General features: G+C 36.0%; 1 protein-coding gene across 6 annotated transcripts in view; it reads right to left on the reverse strand.

The window, feature by feature from the left end:
- Atrx (alpha thalassemia/mental retardation syndrome X-linked) overlaps positions 1–18,034 on the reverse strand; it is a 305,334-nt gene that overhangs the window by 61,628 nt on the left and 225,672 nt on the right. For all 6 annotated transcript variants that reach the window (XM_005412622.2, XM_013508825.1, XM_013508824.1 and 3 more), the window contains 3 exons: positions 17,848–18,001; positions 12,566–12,672; positions 6,981–7,089 (listed from right to left, as the gene is read on the reverse strand). In XM_005412622.2, the coding sequence (XP_005412679.1) occupies positions 6,981–7,089; positions 12,566–12,672; positions 17,848–18,001 (370 nt within the window). The remainder of the gene's footprint in view (positions 1–6,980; positions 7,090–12,565; positions 12,673–17,847; positions 18,002–18,034) is intronic.

An 18,034-nucleotide genomic window follows, 5' to 3' on the forward strand; every position in this document is an offset into this window, starting at 1 on the left:
CAATGGTTATTATATTGCATATTGTTATCATCAAAGTAGTTGTTCAGATTACCAGACATAGGCACGCAAAACTGATAAAAACACTCTGCATTAACTATTCCTTTCAATAAACCAACGCAAATTAGTAGTACAATTATATACATATATATATATTTTTTCCTTCCTTCTTTCATTGTTTTCTCCTTTCCCTCATCCCAGTTGCTCCTTCCTATTTGAGCAGTTTCTTTCCCTTTCACAGTATCTACTGCACCTTTTTTATTTCATTTACTCTTTCAGGTTCTTACACTAAGAGAATATGATGTTTATACATGCGAGTTTGATTTATTTCACTTATAAGTATGGTCTCTAGCACATTTTTTTATCCCTAGGAGAACCTAGGGCTTTTGGGAATAGTTCCTAAATTTGACAACAAAAGCATAATCAAAGCAAACACTATCAAATAAATTTCATCAAAATTGAAAACTATGATTAGTGAAAAACCCTGGAATGGGATGCAAATACAGCCATGAAGTGGCAGAAAATATCTTCAAACCACACACGTACCAAAAAAATGAGTATCTAGATCATATAAAGAATGTTAAAAACTCCATGAAAAAACATATGCAATCAAACCAAAAACTGGTGGGGGAAAAACATAAGACACATTTCATCAAAGGGTCAACAGTATTTGATGGCAAATAAACACATGAGAAGATGTTCTACATAAGCAGGAATCAGAGAACTCTGGCCTAGAAATGTCATCCCGGGGCATTTATGTTAGAGAAATGACTTAGGTCCACACAAAAACCTGAATGGAAGCCAGGCGCAATGACACATGCCTATAATCTCAACACTTTGGAAGGCTGAGGCAGAGAATCACAAATTCAAGGCCGGCTTAATGTGACCGTGTCTCACAATATAAAATAAAAGAGTCTGGGGATGTAACTCAGTGGTTGAGCACAGCTGGGTTTTGATCCTCAATACCACAAAAAAAAAAAAAAAAGAACAAACCATCACAACACCTGAATAAAAAAAAAAATAGATCTGAATAATAATGTTCATAGAAGCTTTATTTGCAATAGCCAAAGCAACAGGTGAATGGTTGAATACTATTCTGCAATAAATAAAATAAAGCGTTGAGACATGTGCAACTTGGAAAGACTGCATGTATTATACAATGCCATTCATGTAAGAGCCATTTTAGTTTTGTGGTCCTGGGAACTGAACCCAGAGAGTGCTGAGCTACTACATGCCTACCCCCTTTTTTCAAAATATTTTTGAGAGAGGGTCTTGCTCAGTTGCCTAGGCTGGCATTGAAATTGAAATCCTGCCTCAGCCTCAGTAGCTGGGATTACTGTTCTGTGCCATTACATCTGGCATATAGGACAGTCTTCATATGACAAAACTATAGAGATGAAAAACAAATTAGTTATTATCAGGGGCTGGCACAGTAGCAAGGTTGGTGATAAGGATAGGTATGAGTGTAAAAGGATAGTGAGAAACCTGATAGCAGTGTTTTTCACACATGATAAAAAGATATATAAACATACTGAAACAGCATTAGTTTCCTGATTTTGGTATGCTAATAAAGGTATGTAAGATCTAAACACTGGGGAAAATTAGGTGAAGGGTTTACAGCAACACTACTATCTTAGCAAGTTCTACGAAAGTATAATTATTTCCAAATGAAGATAAAACAAAGGACATGGTGGTGACTGCCTATAGACTGAGCTACTGAGGAAGCTGAGGTAGGAAGGCTTCTTGAGATCACAGATCTACCCAAAAAAAGCAGTTAACAAATAAAAACAAAAACAAACTCAATATCAAGCTAACCACGGACCCTAAGTCATAGGAAGTCGCTTCCAGGTCATAAGAATGTTAGATATGGTCATATGTTAAAGTTTATCTTAATGTGTCCTTTAGACCATGTTAGCTTAAGTCATGGGTTATATTCATATTCTATTTTCTGAAAATTTCTGAGTCGTAAGAAATGAGAATATAGATACAGTAATGCCTTGGTATTCAAATGATTGGAAACTCATCAAATTTGGTACTCAATACATTTTGACATGAATAGTTTGTTCCTGTACTAGTACTCATCATTTGGTAGTTAGTGTGCAAGCTAGAACCTGCTGGTGTCCATTGCGCTATGATTCTCTATCCAACAAAAACACTTTCTTTGGTATTTATCATTTTTGTACTCATATTACCCAGAACCAATTAACAATGACGATGATGGTACCACTGTAATTTGTAATATGTGTGAATTTACTCTAAAAAGACTACTCAAGAGTAACCCTCCAAATCCATCACACACATGCATGCGCGTGCGCACGCACACACACCCTAAAGCACATATTTGAATCAGAGATAATTCTAGCATACATTTAGGAGTGACTGATAAGTAGGTGAAACTGATAACTCAGCAGTCACATTTCAATGGTGTTCCCTATGGTCATCAGATATAAACTTTATTGACCAGATCATATACTATTATGATATTTAGAAATTTGAGAAACTGAGCAAGTCAAAGGTTTCTTTTACCAAATTAGAGTTCTTCAGTTTAAAAAAATACTTCTTAGCTGGCTGTGGTCATATGTATGCATCTGTTGTGTCACCTACTTGGGAACCTAAAGCAGGAGGATCACTTGAGCCAGGTTCCAGGCCAGCCTGGACAAAATAGTGAGATTCTGTTTTTCTTTTTATTCTTTTTGGCAGCAGAATCTTGTTATATAGTCTGTGTTCACCTTGAGCTTACTATGTATCCCAGGATGGCCTTGGAGATGCAATCTTCCTGCCTACGTATTATCAAAGGCTGGGATTACACGTGTGTGCTACCACACTTAGTATGATACTTTGTCTCTTAAAATGTTAAAAAAATTTTTTAAAAAATAACAAATTATAGCGCCGTAAAAAGTGGCTTTCCACGTGCCAAAAACTAAAACGAGACACATGTCTGTCACCATGCAGTAAACTGAAGTAAAAATGGATTGAAGATCTAAATATTGAAACAAAACACTAAATATACTGGAAGAGAAAGTAGGTAAAATCTTGAAACAAAACACTAAATATACTGGAAGAGAAAGTAGGTACAAATCTTGAAGACATAGGGGTAGGCAGAGAGTTCAGAAACAAAAACCAAACTGCAAGGGAAATGCTTCAAAGAATCAACAACTGGGACCTCATCTTATTAAGAAGGTTTTGTACACCAAAAGAAATCACCAACAGAGTGAAAAGAAAACCCACACAGTGAGAAAAAATTTTAGCCAACTGTCCTTCTGACAAAGGACTTCTATCTAGAACAAATAAAGAATTGAAAAAAAATTTTAAAATTTAAAAAAAAAATTAAGAATTGAAAAAAATCAGGCACCCAAAATTCAAAGACCCAATTCAGAAATGGGCATCTGAGATGAATACACACTTCTCAGAAGAAAAAATACAAATGGCACGTAAATATATGAAAAAAATGTTCAATATCATTAGTCATTCAAGAAATGCAAATTAAAACAACCCTGAGATTCCATCTCACCCCAGAAAGAATGGCCATCATCAAGAAATCAACTGATAACAAATGCTGTAGAGGCTGTGGGAAAAAAGGAACCCTTCTCCACTGCTGGTGGGAGTGTAGACTGGTGAAACCACAGTAGAAATCAGTGTGGAGATTCCTCACAAAACTAGGCTTAGAGATCCTACTTAACCTAGTTATTCCCCTTCTGGTTATTTTTCCAGAAAAACTGAAAACTTCATACCACAGTGATATACGTGTACTCATGTTTATAGCAACACAATCTGTCATAGCCAAATCTTAGAAACAACCCAAATGCCTATCAATGGAAGAATGCACAAAAAAGGTGTGGTATTTTTATACAATGGAGTATTACTCAGCTATAAAGAAAGATAAACTTGAGGCTTTTAAAGGTAAATTCATGCAACTAGAGACCATACTCATAAGTGAAATAAAACAGAGCTGCATATTGTCTCTCAAGAACTGAAAGAGTAAATAAAAACCAAAAGGTACAATAGATATTGTGAAAAGGAAAGAAACTGCTCAAAGGGAAGGAACAACTGGGATGAGGGAAAGGAGAAGAGAAAGATGGGAGGGAAAATATACACATATATATGTATATACAAGGATAGCTGGGATAACTGTACTGCTGATGTCTAGTGGTTTCATGAAAGGAACAGTTAATATTTAAAATTTATTTTTTTATTTTTATTTATTTCTTTTTTTGCTTTTTTCTTCTTGAGCAATTTTACATGCTTATACTGGTAATCTGAACAACTAATTTGAAGATAACAATGAGCAGTGTAACAACCATTGTTGAATTCCTACCATCTTGTTTAATGAAGCGCTGTACTGTTTCTAATGATTTTTTTTATTACAGTTTTTTCCTCTTCAACTGTTTGATCAGTCATGCATTTTTACATCTGGTAATCTGGGCAACTTCATTGAAGATAACAATATGTAATATACCAACCACTGTTAATTCCTATTATTCTGTTTTGAAATCCTGTATTGTTTTTATTGTTTTTGCATTGTTTTATTTTTGTCTCTGTTGTTGTTATTTTGTTGCTTTTTAATTCTCTTTAAAATAAAAAAATAGTGTATGTTTGTGATATATATAAATACACTCATCACAGGGAACTGGTAAACATACATATTGAAACGTGATCCTTTTTATTTATCTTTCCCCTCTACTCCTGAGCCATCTCCCTTCTCCCCAGATCCCCTTCCCATCTTCACAACATCTATCGCCCAGTTTCCTACCATCTTTTATTTTGCTCTTCAAGTTATTTATATTTTGGCTTTCTCAAATAAGAGAAATCAAATGATACTTAACTTTCTGTGCCTGGTTTATTTCCCTTAGCATTTTTGTCTCAAGGTCCATCCATTTTTCTGCAAGTGACTTCAATTTATCTTTCTTTCTAGCTCTGTAGTACTTTTTTTAAAAGATGGAAACAATAAAAAGTACTCTTTAAGCAGTTTGATAATTGATTGTACACTTCTCTAACTTAATTATACTCAAAATGTCTTTAGGAAGCTCAGGTTTCATAGTTTTTTAATAAATAATAATCTTTACAAGATTAGTGGAACTTCTCTAGCCTTCAGCTTTGATCTAGTTCATGACTGATAGAATTAAAAAATGTTTTATACATGCAGGATAATAATTTTAATACTCTAAAATATTAAAGATATACCTTAGTCATCTTTCTATTAAAGTACCATATCCCCTTTATCCTCTTTTAAAATGTCATGCATTTATACCTTTGTGTATGATGTGTATGTGTTTTTATATGTTTATAGGTATATGTGCATATGCGTAAATATGTATATATGTTTTTCTTTTCTAAAAGCAATTTGATTTTGTCAATTAGCGTTAAAAGCAACATTATCAACAATGCACATACAAAGTACCTTATATCTGCAGTGCTTTAAAGAATATGATTCAGATTTCCACAACAGAGAAAGATATCGGGAAAACTTTGTTAACTTAAAAACCCTCAATAGTAGATATATCAACTCTCCACGATGAATGGAATCATTACATACTACAAATATGTACATGAAATTTTTTTGAAAACCTCAATAGTTTTGTCATCAAAAATATTAAAAATGGCCAAAAAGCACATGAAGAGGCAGTCAATATAATGTATCATCAGGGAAAGGCAAACTAAATCACATGGAACACCATTAAACACCTACCAAACTAGGTAAAATAATTTTTATTAGGGCATGAAAACACTAAGTGTTGACTAGGTAGCAGAATAACTAGAACTTCTCATATACTGCTGGTGGAAAAGCAAAATTAAACACTTTGGAAAACTGGTAGATTTCCACAAAGGTAAACATATACTTAACATAAAACTCAACAATTACAAACCTGAATTTTCATTAAACTGAAGGAAATATCCATGTTTACAGAAAAACTTTTACATGAATATTTAGAGCAGCTTTAATTTTAATTCCAAAACTTGGAAACAACTCAAATGTCCCTCAGGTGGAACTAGCTCAGCAAGCAGTAATACACTACTATACTCAACTACTTCTACAGAAATAAAAAGGAACAAAGTATGGATATCTGCACTAACAAAGATGAATCTCAAATGCATTTCACTAAGTGAAACAAGTGACATTCAAATAGCTACAAAGTGCTTAGTGATAGAGCAGTTGCCAACCATGCATGTGGCCCTGAGTTAAATGTTCACTACCTCAAAAATGAGTAACAAAAAAAAAAAAAAGGAGTACAAAATGTGTGACTGCAGATGCAGTTCAGTGGTACAACACATGCTTAGTCTGAACCCTGATTTTGATCCCCACACGAAAAATTAAAAATTCAAAAAATTCAAAAACATAACAAAATGTGATTCTACAAATAAATTTGTGGCAGGGTACATACATGTGTGTGAGATAAAAAACGGTTTTGTATCTTGCCGATCTTTCAGCTGTCAAAATTGTAGAAATGTTCCCAAATATTAGCACATCAAGAATAAAGAAAATAAGAAAATACAGTTAATATAATTCCCCCTGAGATAAGCGTCTGTCAAGGAGACACATGCAGGACTTAAGAAAATCTAGAACATGTGGTCATTTTTAAGAAAACTTTTTGAAGAAACAACATATTTTCCATAGTGGCTCTTTCAATTTACATTCCCACTAGCATGGCATAAAATCTGCATTTTCTCCATATCCTCTATAATATTTTTATGCTTAATGTTCCATTTCTGGAATACCCATAACAATGGAACATAATAAATTTTTTTCTCATAAAAAAATTCTATACGTGCAACCAGGTATGGTGGTGCACACTTGTAAATTTCAGCACTCTGGGAGGCTGAGGCAGGATTGCAAGCTCCAGCCCAGCCTGGGCAACTTAGTAACTTAGTAAGAACCTGTGTTAAAATATAAAATGGACTGGGGATTGTAAGTCCGTGTGAAGACCTTGATTTTAATCCCCACTAATGAAAAAATAACCTACAGATAGAGAGAAAATGTTTCATACCTCACATTAGTTTCATCATTAAATTCTTCAGCCCACTTCTTCCTTGACTGCGCAGTAGTAGAACCATCTAAACGGTAATAGTCAATGTTTCGGAGCCACTTCCCTTCACCTGAAAATTTAACAAGCAAACACAAAAAGGATTTGATAGTAGTAGATTTTCCTCCTTGCCAACCACTTACAAGTGGGTTATTCACAGTCTATTTGTATAGTAACACACATACTTTTTTTTTTTTTTTGTCTTTATGAGGCAGGGTCTCACTACGCAGTTCAGGCTGGCCTTGAGCTCACTTTGTAGCCCAGGCTGGTCTCAAACTCATGAAGGTCCTCCTGCCTCAGCCTCCCCAGTGCTGGGATTACAGGTGTGGACCATCAAGCCTGGCCACACATACTTTTCTTAATCAAGGGGTACTTATTGTATTACAAATAAATTCACCACAGGTTTCTTTCAAGTAGATATTGATAAGTGTACATATTTTTAAAATGTGTTTCATCCATAGGAGAATTCTTTTTCTTTTTCTTTTTTTTGACATAGGATCTTGCTTTGTAGTTTAGGCTGGTCTTCAACTCACTATGTATCCCAGGCTAGCTTTGAACTTATGGCAATCTTCCTGCGTCTGTTTCCTGAGTGCTGGGATTACAGGTGTATACCACCACCACCACACCCAGCTAGGAAAATTCCTAAAAAGTGTTTGTTTAATTAGAATCCTTTAGAACTCTTTCAAAGTTTATGACTAAATTAATTACACTTTGTTCATAGGCTTGCTTTTAATTAAATTACTAACTGGACAAATTTTTGCTCCTTTATTAACAACTAGATAATAATCAGATAAAAACCAAAACCAAAGAATGCTTTTATTCATTCACTGAGCAAGTATTTACTGAGGGCCTATTATGTGCCAAAATTTTTTATTGTTTAGTCAAAAATTTCAGCACATATCCCTTTAATGAGTATTATTTGTGTGTATGTGTGTGCATGCACACACATATGAAGATATGAATATGGATATGAAGACTGAGACGTACAATTCAGTGACTCAACCTGTCAACTTCTAGACAATGAATGCCTCATTTCTCTGAGCATGTGCACTCCGCTCACGTGCACCCTGTATCTACCTCCACTAAGTCCTTCGCATGCCTCTTCTACTGACACGTCCTGAAAATTCTTTCTCCAGGAAGGGTGTCAGCAAACCTGCAACTTATTTTAAAAGATGGGGTTAAGTTCCTTACTTCAGCCTTGGGGACACTTAGACCTAGCCCAGTGAATTTATCTTGGCAAAGGGACCTAAAAAGAGACGGGGAGACTGTAGAGATCTCAACATTGGTTTGGCAAGTGCAGCCAAATGGTTTTTTATTTAGTTATTTTCTTTCTTTGTCCTCACTTTCCCCCAATCCCGTGGGCCCCTGGAGCACAGGTTTTCTCTGAAGCATAGTTTATCCTTTTCTTTCCTTCTATAGGCATACGGTCTTTTAATTTCTTCTGCAGCAGGTAGAGACTCCTAAGCCTCTAGAAAATGAGTGCTTCAGACAAGAGGCATTTGCTCCCTCTAACTGGAAAGGGAAAGACAGGTCAGAAGGCACAATCCGAGATATGTAGCTGTTGCAGGGTGCAACCACGGCAGCATAAAGGGTGAATGATTACTCAGACACGAGACCCAGTTCAGTCACTGAGAGGGCCAGAGGGCCTAGTCAACAGAGAGCATCCAGAACTAGGGAAGATCCCCAGGAGCAGCACCAAAGCCGAGAACTCTCGGCCTTTTATTTAGAGTTATCAGTGCTAAGAGAAGACAAGCATCTTGGACAAGAAGCTGTGTTAAGGCTAGGCACTTTTCTTGGAGAAAGGGGAAGGACAACAGACAGACACATCATGCCTCATTAATCTAAACTTCTTGTTGTTTAACCATTCACTCCTCACAAAGCCTGCACACTTTTGCCCTGCAGTTTTAATCATTCCTTCCTAGGCCAATTCCCCCACATGTAGCAGCCTCACTAAGTATTCCTTTAGGTTAATACTACACTCCATCCCTGGGTTAGATGGGACTCTGAAAAATGTAGATCATCCAGGGAGACACAAAATAAGAACGAAACCCCCATGTGGTGTCTCAAGTACAGTTTCTCATGCAGCCAGCACTGCGAGACTCAATCCTGAGGTACAGTGCAGAAAACCAGCCTCCAAGTCAAAGGGGAGGAGGCAATCTTCAAAGCATATACATCAGTGTGGACCTTAACATATTTAGCTTCAGGGAGGTCTCTAAACTGCCCCTTGGATCTCTCTGTCTGTCTGTCTATCTGTCTCTCTTTTTCAACACCAAAGGGTATAATCTCAGCCTGTTTGATGTCATAGCTTCTCTTTTCAGGGGGCTGGGAGCATGTCCTAAACTGTGCAGATTCAAGTGGTCAAGCAGGTGACAGCTGATGCTATCCACTGGAACTCCTGAGGTCTATGGACTCAGACCAAGGAGTCCAGTGGTTTGTGTTTATCCCCCTCCCATTTCCCCTAAGCAAGCCACATTCCCCTCCTTGTTCCTTGTCCTTTCTTTCCCAGTCATGCTCACATAAACCTCCTCAAATCTTTTAACTTTTGTGGAGGAGCCTACCATGTCCCACCACGTGTGGGGGGGTCGTGGCCTCTGCTTTTTTTTTCTCCAGTTTTTTGAGACAGGGTCTCGCCATATAATCCAGGCTGACTGTGAACTCATGGCATTCCACCTGTCTCAACCTCCTGAGTGCTGTGATTACAGGTATGGGTCACCCGGCTCAGCTGTTTTCCTTGATATATGATCCATAGTTAGGTAAAATCCCCAGATTTTACAAATCATCTATGAAGTTTCTTAGGTGTGTGTTATAGGTCACTGGATAGAAAGATCTTTGGGGTAAATTTTTTAGTAAAGCCCAGTTGTTGTGTACAACTTTTCCTTGCTAACCTGATCAGCTGTTGAAATAGCCATGTTCTAGGAACAAGGACACTTGTTCTAGAATGACAGAAAACAGAGTAGAGCTGCCATCCTGGGCAGTTCTGACTGCGGTAACAGAGCAGAGATGTTCTCAGGCAGTTTAGCTGCGGAGTGGGCAATACAAAAAGGTCAGCCCACATTGAGTTTTCCCCACTTTGTTCACTCTTGCATGATGGCCCATCCTCATGCCGTACGGTGTACTTCTTTTCCTATTTTTCCACAGCCCAAACTCACTCTGCAGAGCCCGTTTCTTTCCCTACCTTTAATAAAACTTCGCTACCATTTGTGCTCGTCTTAACCAATTCTTTGCTCAGTACGGAAAGAACGTAGAAACCACATCTAGAAGGAGACTACAGCATGCCAAATGTGGTAACAATAATGTCTAAAAAAGTCAATTTATTTATGACTTCTTCTTTTTTTCAGCTACAGAAAGGTATGCACATCTATGTTGAGAGAGATGGTAGGATAAAAAAGTAAGAAGAGATTGGAGTCACATTTGTGTCAGTCACTTGAGCAGGATGATTACCAAATAACCTAGCCAAAAATGAATGGAAATGATACAACAACTTTAAAAAGCATTTTAACATACTTTTTGTGATCATGCAAATGAACAATTTCTAATACCACTTGCATGAATCCAACACAAAAAAACGAATAGCCAATAAAGGTTAGCAGTTAAGAACAGACTTACCTATTCCCCAAAATTTAATCTCTATTTCACTATTTACTAACATTTCCACTTAGGGCAAATAAACTTCTTGTAGCTCAGTTTTTCAACATATAAATACGGGGATAATAAGGGTACCTATTACACAGCATTGTTGAGAAGATTAAGTAAATTTATGTAAGAAAAAAATGAAATAGTGCCTATCACACAGAAAGGTTTACTGAGTACTTAATATTCATCACTTGAGACCCCATAGTAAATTATGTCTCTATCACACCACATATTACAGACAGATGATCCTTGGGAACATGAATGTTTCAGACTTCAGAGGTATTTGAATTTTAAAATATTTGCACAGAATACCACTTAAGCATTCCTAACCTTGTAATATGAAATCCAAACTGCTCCAACATTTGAAACTTTTAAAGTATCATATCAGTGCTTTAAGAATTTTAGATTTCAGAGCATTTTGGATTCTTGGTTTTCAGACATTCAACCTGTATCGTATGTTTGATCACCCTCTATAGTATGATTTCCTATAGTACCCACTGACCCTCCCTCAGTCTCTAATACCCAATGATTGTGACAGTAGTAGTAATAATAGCAGTAACTCAAAAGACAGACTGGGCTTACAGTTTTTAAAAAGTTGCTGAAGAAAATTTATAAAATTAGAATAAACTAGTAAGGATATGAAAAAATGGTCAGCCTTACTGGTGGTCAGAAGGCATTATAAAACCACTAGAATAGCTCAGCATGGTGGCATATGCCTGTAATACCAGCACTGGGAATTCTCAGCCAGGAATATCTTGAGTTTGAGGCTAGCTTGGGCTACACAGTGTGTTTAAGGCCAGGCTATACTACATAGTGAGACCCTGGCTCAAATCAAATGAAAATAAAAACATTACAATGTTCATAAATTAACTGTGGTGATAACATGTATCTGCACATATGCTAAAATCACTGGATTGTACACTTTAAATGGGTGAATTATACAGGATTCAAATAATTATATATTAATAAAGTTGCTTAGCTGAGTACATTAGAGTATATCTAGCTACTTGGGAAGTCTAGTTAAGAGGACTGCAAGTTTGAGGGCAGTCTGAGAAAGTTAGTGAGGTCCTCCTCCAAAACAAAATAAAAAAGGTTTGGACTACAGTGTAGTACCACAAAAATTGTTTAAAAATTTAAAAGCTGTTTAAAAATGTTAATTTATTGCTGGGTGTGGTGGTACATGCCTCTAATCCCAGCACTCAGGAAGCTGAGGCAGGAGGATCGCAGCAAGCTCCAGGCCAGCCTGGGCTACACAGGAAGACCCTGCCTCAAAAAAAAAAAAAGAAAAGGAAAGAAAAGAAAAGAAAAAGAAAAAGTTGCTTTATCCTATAATTCCAAAAATAAAGACCACTATATTACTACATTAGAGATTTTTTTGTTGTTGTTGTTTTGTTTTCTCCGGTACCAGGAACTGAACTCACGACCTTGCGCTTGCCAGGCAGGTGCTTTGCCGCTGAGCTAAATCCCCAGCCCTACATTAGAGATTTTTGTTAAGGAGATTTTAGTTGCTCTTGTCACAATACAGTCAAGTATGTGAGATGACAGATATATTAATGTGATTAACTATAGAGACCATTTTACTATTTGTATCTCATATCATGTAAAATTAAAATATATATGAGAAAAATATTTTAAAAGAAGAGGAGATGTAGGTTGAAAAAGACAAGAAGTACAGGAAAAAATATATTAGGGTTCTGAGACTCTGAACAGTTTTTCTTTGTTGTTAAAATGTTTGTACAGGGGCTGGGGATTTAGCTCAGCGGCAAAAGTGCCTGCCTGGCAAGCGCAAGGTCGTGAGTTCGGTTCCCGGTACCGGAGAAAAACCAAAACCAAAAAAAAATAAATAAATAAAATGTTTGTACAATATGTTTAAATGAGTATTTAAAAATTATGCTAAACAAATATTTGTAACTCACCTTTATAAATAAGAGGTTTATCTTTATCTTCTGTTTTTTCCCTACTGGCCAATTCTAGAAAATCTTCAATCAAGTCCAGGGATATGAGGGATTGGCTAAAAACAAGACTGAAAAAAGAGATTAAAGTTCATCGATTAGAATATTTGCCTAGTAAAGATATCTAAAAATTTAATACCATTGTAATAAAAATCCCAACACGATTTTTTAAGAAATTAACAAGCTGATTGTAAAATTCATATGGGAATGCCAAGCACAGACTAACCAAGACAATTTTGAGAAAAACAAAGTTGGAGGCCTAACTACATGATTTCAATACTTAAGGTTCAATAATCAAGGCAGATTACTGCTGGCCAAAGGACAGGAACACATCAATGGAACAGCGAAGTCCAGATACAGTCTCATACAAGATGGTTAGTTGGTTTTTGACAAAAGGGTAAAGGCAATAAAAAGGGATAGTCTTTACAACAATGGTCTTGGCAAAATTGGACATCTACATGCAGAACAAAGAACTCTGTCTAAATTTCATGCTTATAAAAAAATCTGACTCAAAATAGGTAAGATATATATCCACAGGATGTTTAAAAGAACACACAGGACAAACTCTTGATAACTTTGGGTTTGATAACATGACAGTGAAAGTATGGTGAAAAAAACTGAGAAACTAGACTTCATGCCAGGTGTGACAGCACAGACCTATAATCCTAGCACTCTGGGAAGCTGAGGAAAGAGAATCGCATGCTAGAGCCCAGCTAGGCAATTTAGCAAGATTGTGCCTCGGAAAAAAAAATTCAAAAGGGTTGGACATGTTCTTCAGATGAAGGCCCTGGGTTTAATCCCCAGTACCAAAAAACAACCGGATTCCATCTAAATTACCAAGTTCTGTTCTACAAAAGATGTTGTTTAGAGAATATGAAAATTTAAAAACTCTTCCTACTAAAATTATTCCATTAAGTCAACTGCATTCTACAATATCCTGTCATTCCATTTCAAAGGTGTCTGAAAATTTCTGGTTCTAGTGTTTTTGGATTTTGGCAGTACTAAGGATTGAACACAAGACCACTGCACTGAGCTAATTTCCAGCCACTTTTTTATTTTTTACCTTGAGGCAAGGTCTCAGGCTGTGCTTGAACTTATAATCCTCCTGCCTCAGCCTCCCAGAGTGCTGGTATTACAGGCATGCTCTACCATGCACAGCTAGCCTAGTGGTTTTATAACTCCTTTTTAGCCACAAAAATTATCTGTCATCATAAAGCTTTATGTGGAATTAAAATAAAAGTGAGTTATATCAGGCACTGTGAAAAAAGAAAAACGTCATTGGTCTGTTACGCTGTTTTAGGTCACCACCTTGCAGGGGCTCAGAAAGGTAGTTTGAAAACCACTGCTCTAATCTAACCCAATGAATGATTAGCAGATGAAAAATAAATTGAATTAGTAAATCTGAAAGCAAACAGACATAACTATACATTGTAAATTTAAAAATCTAGAAAGAAAATATGGAGAATTTGTTTTCCCTTATATATGGAAACATAGTAGGTCAATATATAAGAAACTAGATACCTGTGGTAAGCAAGTTTTCTTTAAATTTTGTTTTGACTCTGACAGCTCTACTATAGGAGAGGGAGGTGCTTCTGACTCCAAAAGAACTTTCAATACTCACTGCTAGAAGTCTTCAGATTTAGTAGAACAAAAAAAAGAACAACTGAAACTATGAAACAGCTGCTGCAATTAAAAACATGCACTTTCTGAGTTGTTCATTATTGGATTCTATTATCTCCCATTTGCTTACTCATGAGGGTAAAGAAATGAATTGATGCCTGATGTTCAATTTAAATAATCAAAGCCTATACCTTAAGCTCTTCATTGATTATCTTTCCCAGGAGAACAATTTCATTGAAATAATTCATTCAGAGCTATTAATTAAATTCTTGGTGGTTCTTATAAGTGGGAAACATTTCATTTCTAAAATTCTAATTATTTAATTGGAATTAACCTGAAATTTGGGCTACTGTGCTGGAAAAGAGTTTAATCTGAGTCAGTTAGCAATTAAGGCTGCCCTGAGCACCCCTCAGCTCAGACAAGACTTACCATAAAGAACCTAAAGCATTCTAAATAGCAATGTAGTAATGAATATCTCTTTAGCTTTTACTTTTCTTTTTTTTTGTTGGTACCAGGAATCAAACTCAGGACCTTGCGCTTGCCAGGCAGGCATTGTGCTGCTGAGCTATATCCCCGGCCACTCTGTTAACCCTTTCTAGTGGAAGATCACATGAAGAATTATTATCCTGATTGATGAAAATGTCCATATCTGTATAAGCCATTTTGGTTTTTTACATATTTTATTACTAAGTCACATGAAGATACAAAAACACTACTTACCAAATTCACATAAAATAAAAAGCTAAGAATACTCGATCAAAAATTAATACTGAAATAATAGAAAGTCAGAGGGCTGTGTTGAAACCAGTGGTATACTGGCATTGACTACAACAAGCCTAGAATGGAAAGTTCATTGTTACCGTTTTTTTCCACATCTACCGTAATGTTGTTGATGTGAAACTGTCTATGATGGGAGTACGTACACTATGGAAACCAGCAAATATTATAAATCAGGGTGTTTCTTTATTATTTCCCTTTCTCTTTATTTTTATTATGGACTTGTGAAATATCAATTTTTCATTTGGGCTCAAAAGATCAGTTGCACAAATAAAGAATGAGGAAATCTCATTTGACAGCAGTTACTCTTAAAAAAGAGACAGTTTAGCAAGTTTAATATAAACCAATAATGTTATTTAGATATTAAAATGAACACCTCTATGTTCAACTGCATGAATGGAAGCATAGGATGCAGAATATAACAGAGTTAATAACTCAGCTGAAGTGTTTTGCTTATTGAGATCATATTTTTAAAGGGGTAGTTAACAAACTTTAGTATATATACAACCATGTGGTCAGGACTAAAATTATGACATACAAAGAACAGATCAAGGAAAAAAGACAGGTTAAAAGTGAGAAGAGAGATAAACACTATTTTTTTGAAAAAGACTGATTCCATACAGTAATATTTACAAACAACTTCGAAATGAACCAGCAAAATAAGAGGGATTCATGGAGAAGGACAGTTATATATAAATGTATGAGTATTTACTGTAAAATTCTTTCTGGCTGATGTCTGAATTTTTCCTTAAGATAATACTGGACAAATAATTATCACTAACCACAATTCTAGGATTGCAAAGTTTTACAGTGTGAATGAACATTGCTTTGTCTGTTTGGCTTATGAATAAAAATGATCACTATAAAAATAAAATACAGGGGCTGGGGATTTAGCTCAGTGGCACAGTGCCTGCCTGGCAAGCGCAAGGTCGTGAGTTCGATTCCCAATACGGGGGGGGGAGTAAAATACAGCTGGGGAGATAGCAAGGTGGCACAAGTGCCTGCCTGGCAAGCACAAGGTCCTGAGTTCGATTCCTGGTACAAAAAAAAAACAAAGTAAAATATGGAATAGATATGTTCTACATTAGACTTGAGGGAAAGCAACTGTAAGGATAGGGTCTAAGCTAAAGATAAGGATATGTGGTGTAACAATTTGAAGTAGTCAAACAGTAGCATTTTGATATAGCAAATATTCCATCATAGGAGAAGCTAAGAGGATACCTATTATAATGAACACAGCAGAAGAAACTTCTGCACTGGGTAGGAAATGAAGAGACTACTTTTTGCACTCTTTTAAACAACTTGAAGCCTAGAACTCTTTCTCGGATTACTCTTTTTTGAAACAGAGTCTTGTCAGTTAACTCACACTGGCCAAAACCTGTCACCCATCCTGTCTCAGCCTCTCAGCTGCTAAGATTACTGGCATGTGCCACCATGCCTGGCTTGGTTAGTTTTGTCTTATTGCACCCTATCAAGTCTTGCTTCTACTCCAAAACATACCTTTAGTCTCCATTCCTACCACTCTATCCTATGCTAACATAATCCCTCATCTGAACCATTTGTTTTTCTATAAGAATCTATTTACAAAAAAACAAAACAAAACAAAAAAACCCCACAAAAACTTTTAGTAAGCGCTCATTATAGGAATGGTGATTAATGAAAAAGAATAAAACAGCTTGCATCTTCAAACAGCTTCTTACCCAGTGGGAAGACATAAACAAACAGGTACATCAGAATGTGTTAAGAAGAATAGAGTATATTAAAAGGTAGCATGGGAATATGACAGAGTATATTAAAAGGTAGCTTTTCAGAAGAGCTAAAGAAATAAGTTCAAAATTTTTTAAGATAAATGATTATTTTATGTTAAATTATAAAAAATATCACACAGAAAATATCTATGATGAGATGCTGGGGCTTTGTAACAGCTTAGACAGTAAGTCTGCTTCAAAGTTTTACCCAGGTGCGATGGCACACACCTGTAATCCCCACATTTGCGAATCTGATGCAAGAGAATCACCACAACTTTGAGGCCAGCCTGGACTACACAGTGAATTCAAAGTATGTCTGCACGACATAGTGAGAAACCAAAACGAAAAGCAAAAGCAAAACTCCCAAAATTTAAAAATGTTTTTTGATTAATAATTTGAAAGTGAATATTGGGGTGGAGATGCAAAGACAGTGGTGGCACAAATGTTTGAAATAAACAGGAGCAAAAAACAAAGACATGCTTAAAGAATAAACAGGTAAAATAAAAAGTTTTGGAGATGTCCATTACATTTGAGAATTAGAAAGCAACCAGCAACTTTCAGGGAGGGGATGGTCTCTGTAAAGTAACAGGGTAGAAGCCACAATACAGGACTTAAAAAATAATTTTGTGAATGGCAAAGCATATATCTCAACTAAAAGCTTGAGACAAAGAAAAAAATTCAAGGAGCAATAGCTACAAGTGGAAAACAAAGAAGAAATAACCTGAATATGTAGTTAAAACTATTGTTAAAGTAACAATATTGTTATAGTAAGCTATTTGTAAGAAAGATAATTGCTTTTATTGGTCTACAACTATAATAAAGAAATTACATCTTTGGGAAGAAAACATAAAGCAAGTATTAAAAATTATTTAAAACATAGTATGGTGGGGCATGGTGGCGCAGGCCTGTACTCCCAGCACTTGGGAGGCTGAGACTGGAGGATCATTGCAAGGTTGCAAGTTCGAGACCAGCCTGGGCTACAAAATGAGCTCAAGGCCAGCCTGAACTGTATGGCGAGACCCTGTCTCAAAAAGACAAAAAAAAAAAATAAATAAAACATAGTACAGTTAATTTATATTAAAAATGAAGGAAAGGACTTACACTTTATCCCCAATTTCTTCTGCCATTCGAAGAATTTCAAAGAGAAGTACCATTTTCCCAGAATGCTCTAAAACTTCAGCATCAGCATCTGTAACAAAATCTTTGTACCAGTCTGGAGCTGGGCTGCTTGGATTAGAAGACGAAATGGCTTTGCCTAAATTAAAAAAAAAAAAAAAAAAAAAAACAT

The sequence above is a fragment of the Chinchilla lanigera genome, unplaced genomic scaffold (assembly GCF_000276665.1).
Source record: "Chinchilla lanigera isolate Chin_1 unplaced genomic scaffold, ChiLan1.0 scaffold00156, whole genome shotgun sequence".
In the NCBI taxonomy this organism is placed as follows: Eukaryota; Metazoa; Chordata; class Mammalia; order Rodentia; family Chinchillidae; genus Chinchilla; species Chinchilla lanigera.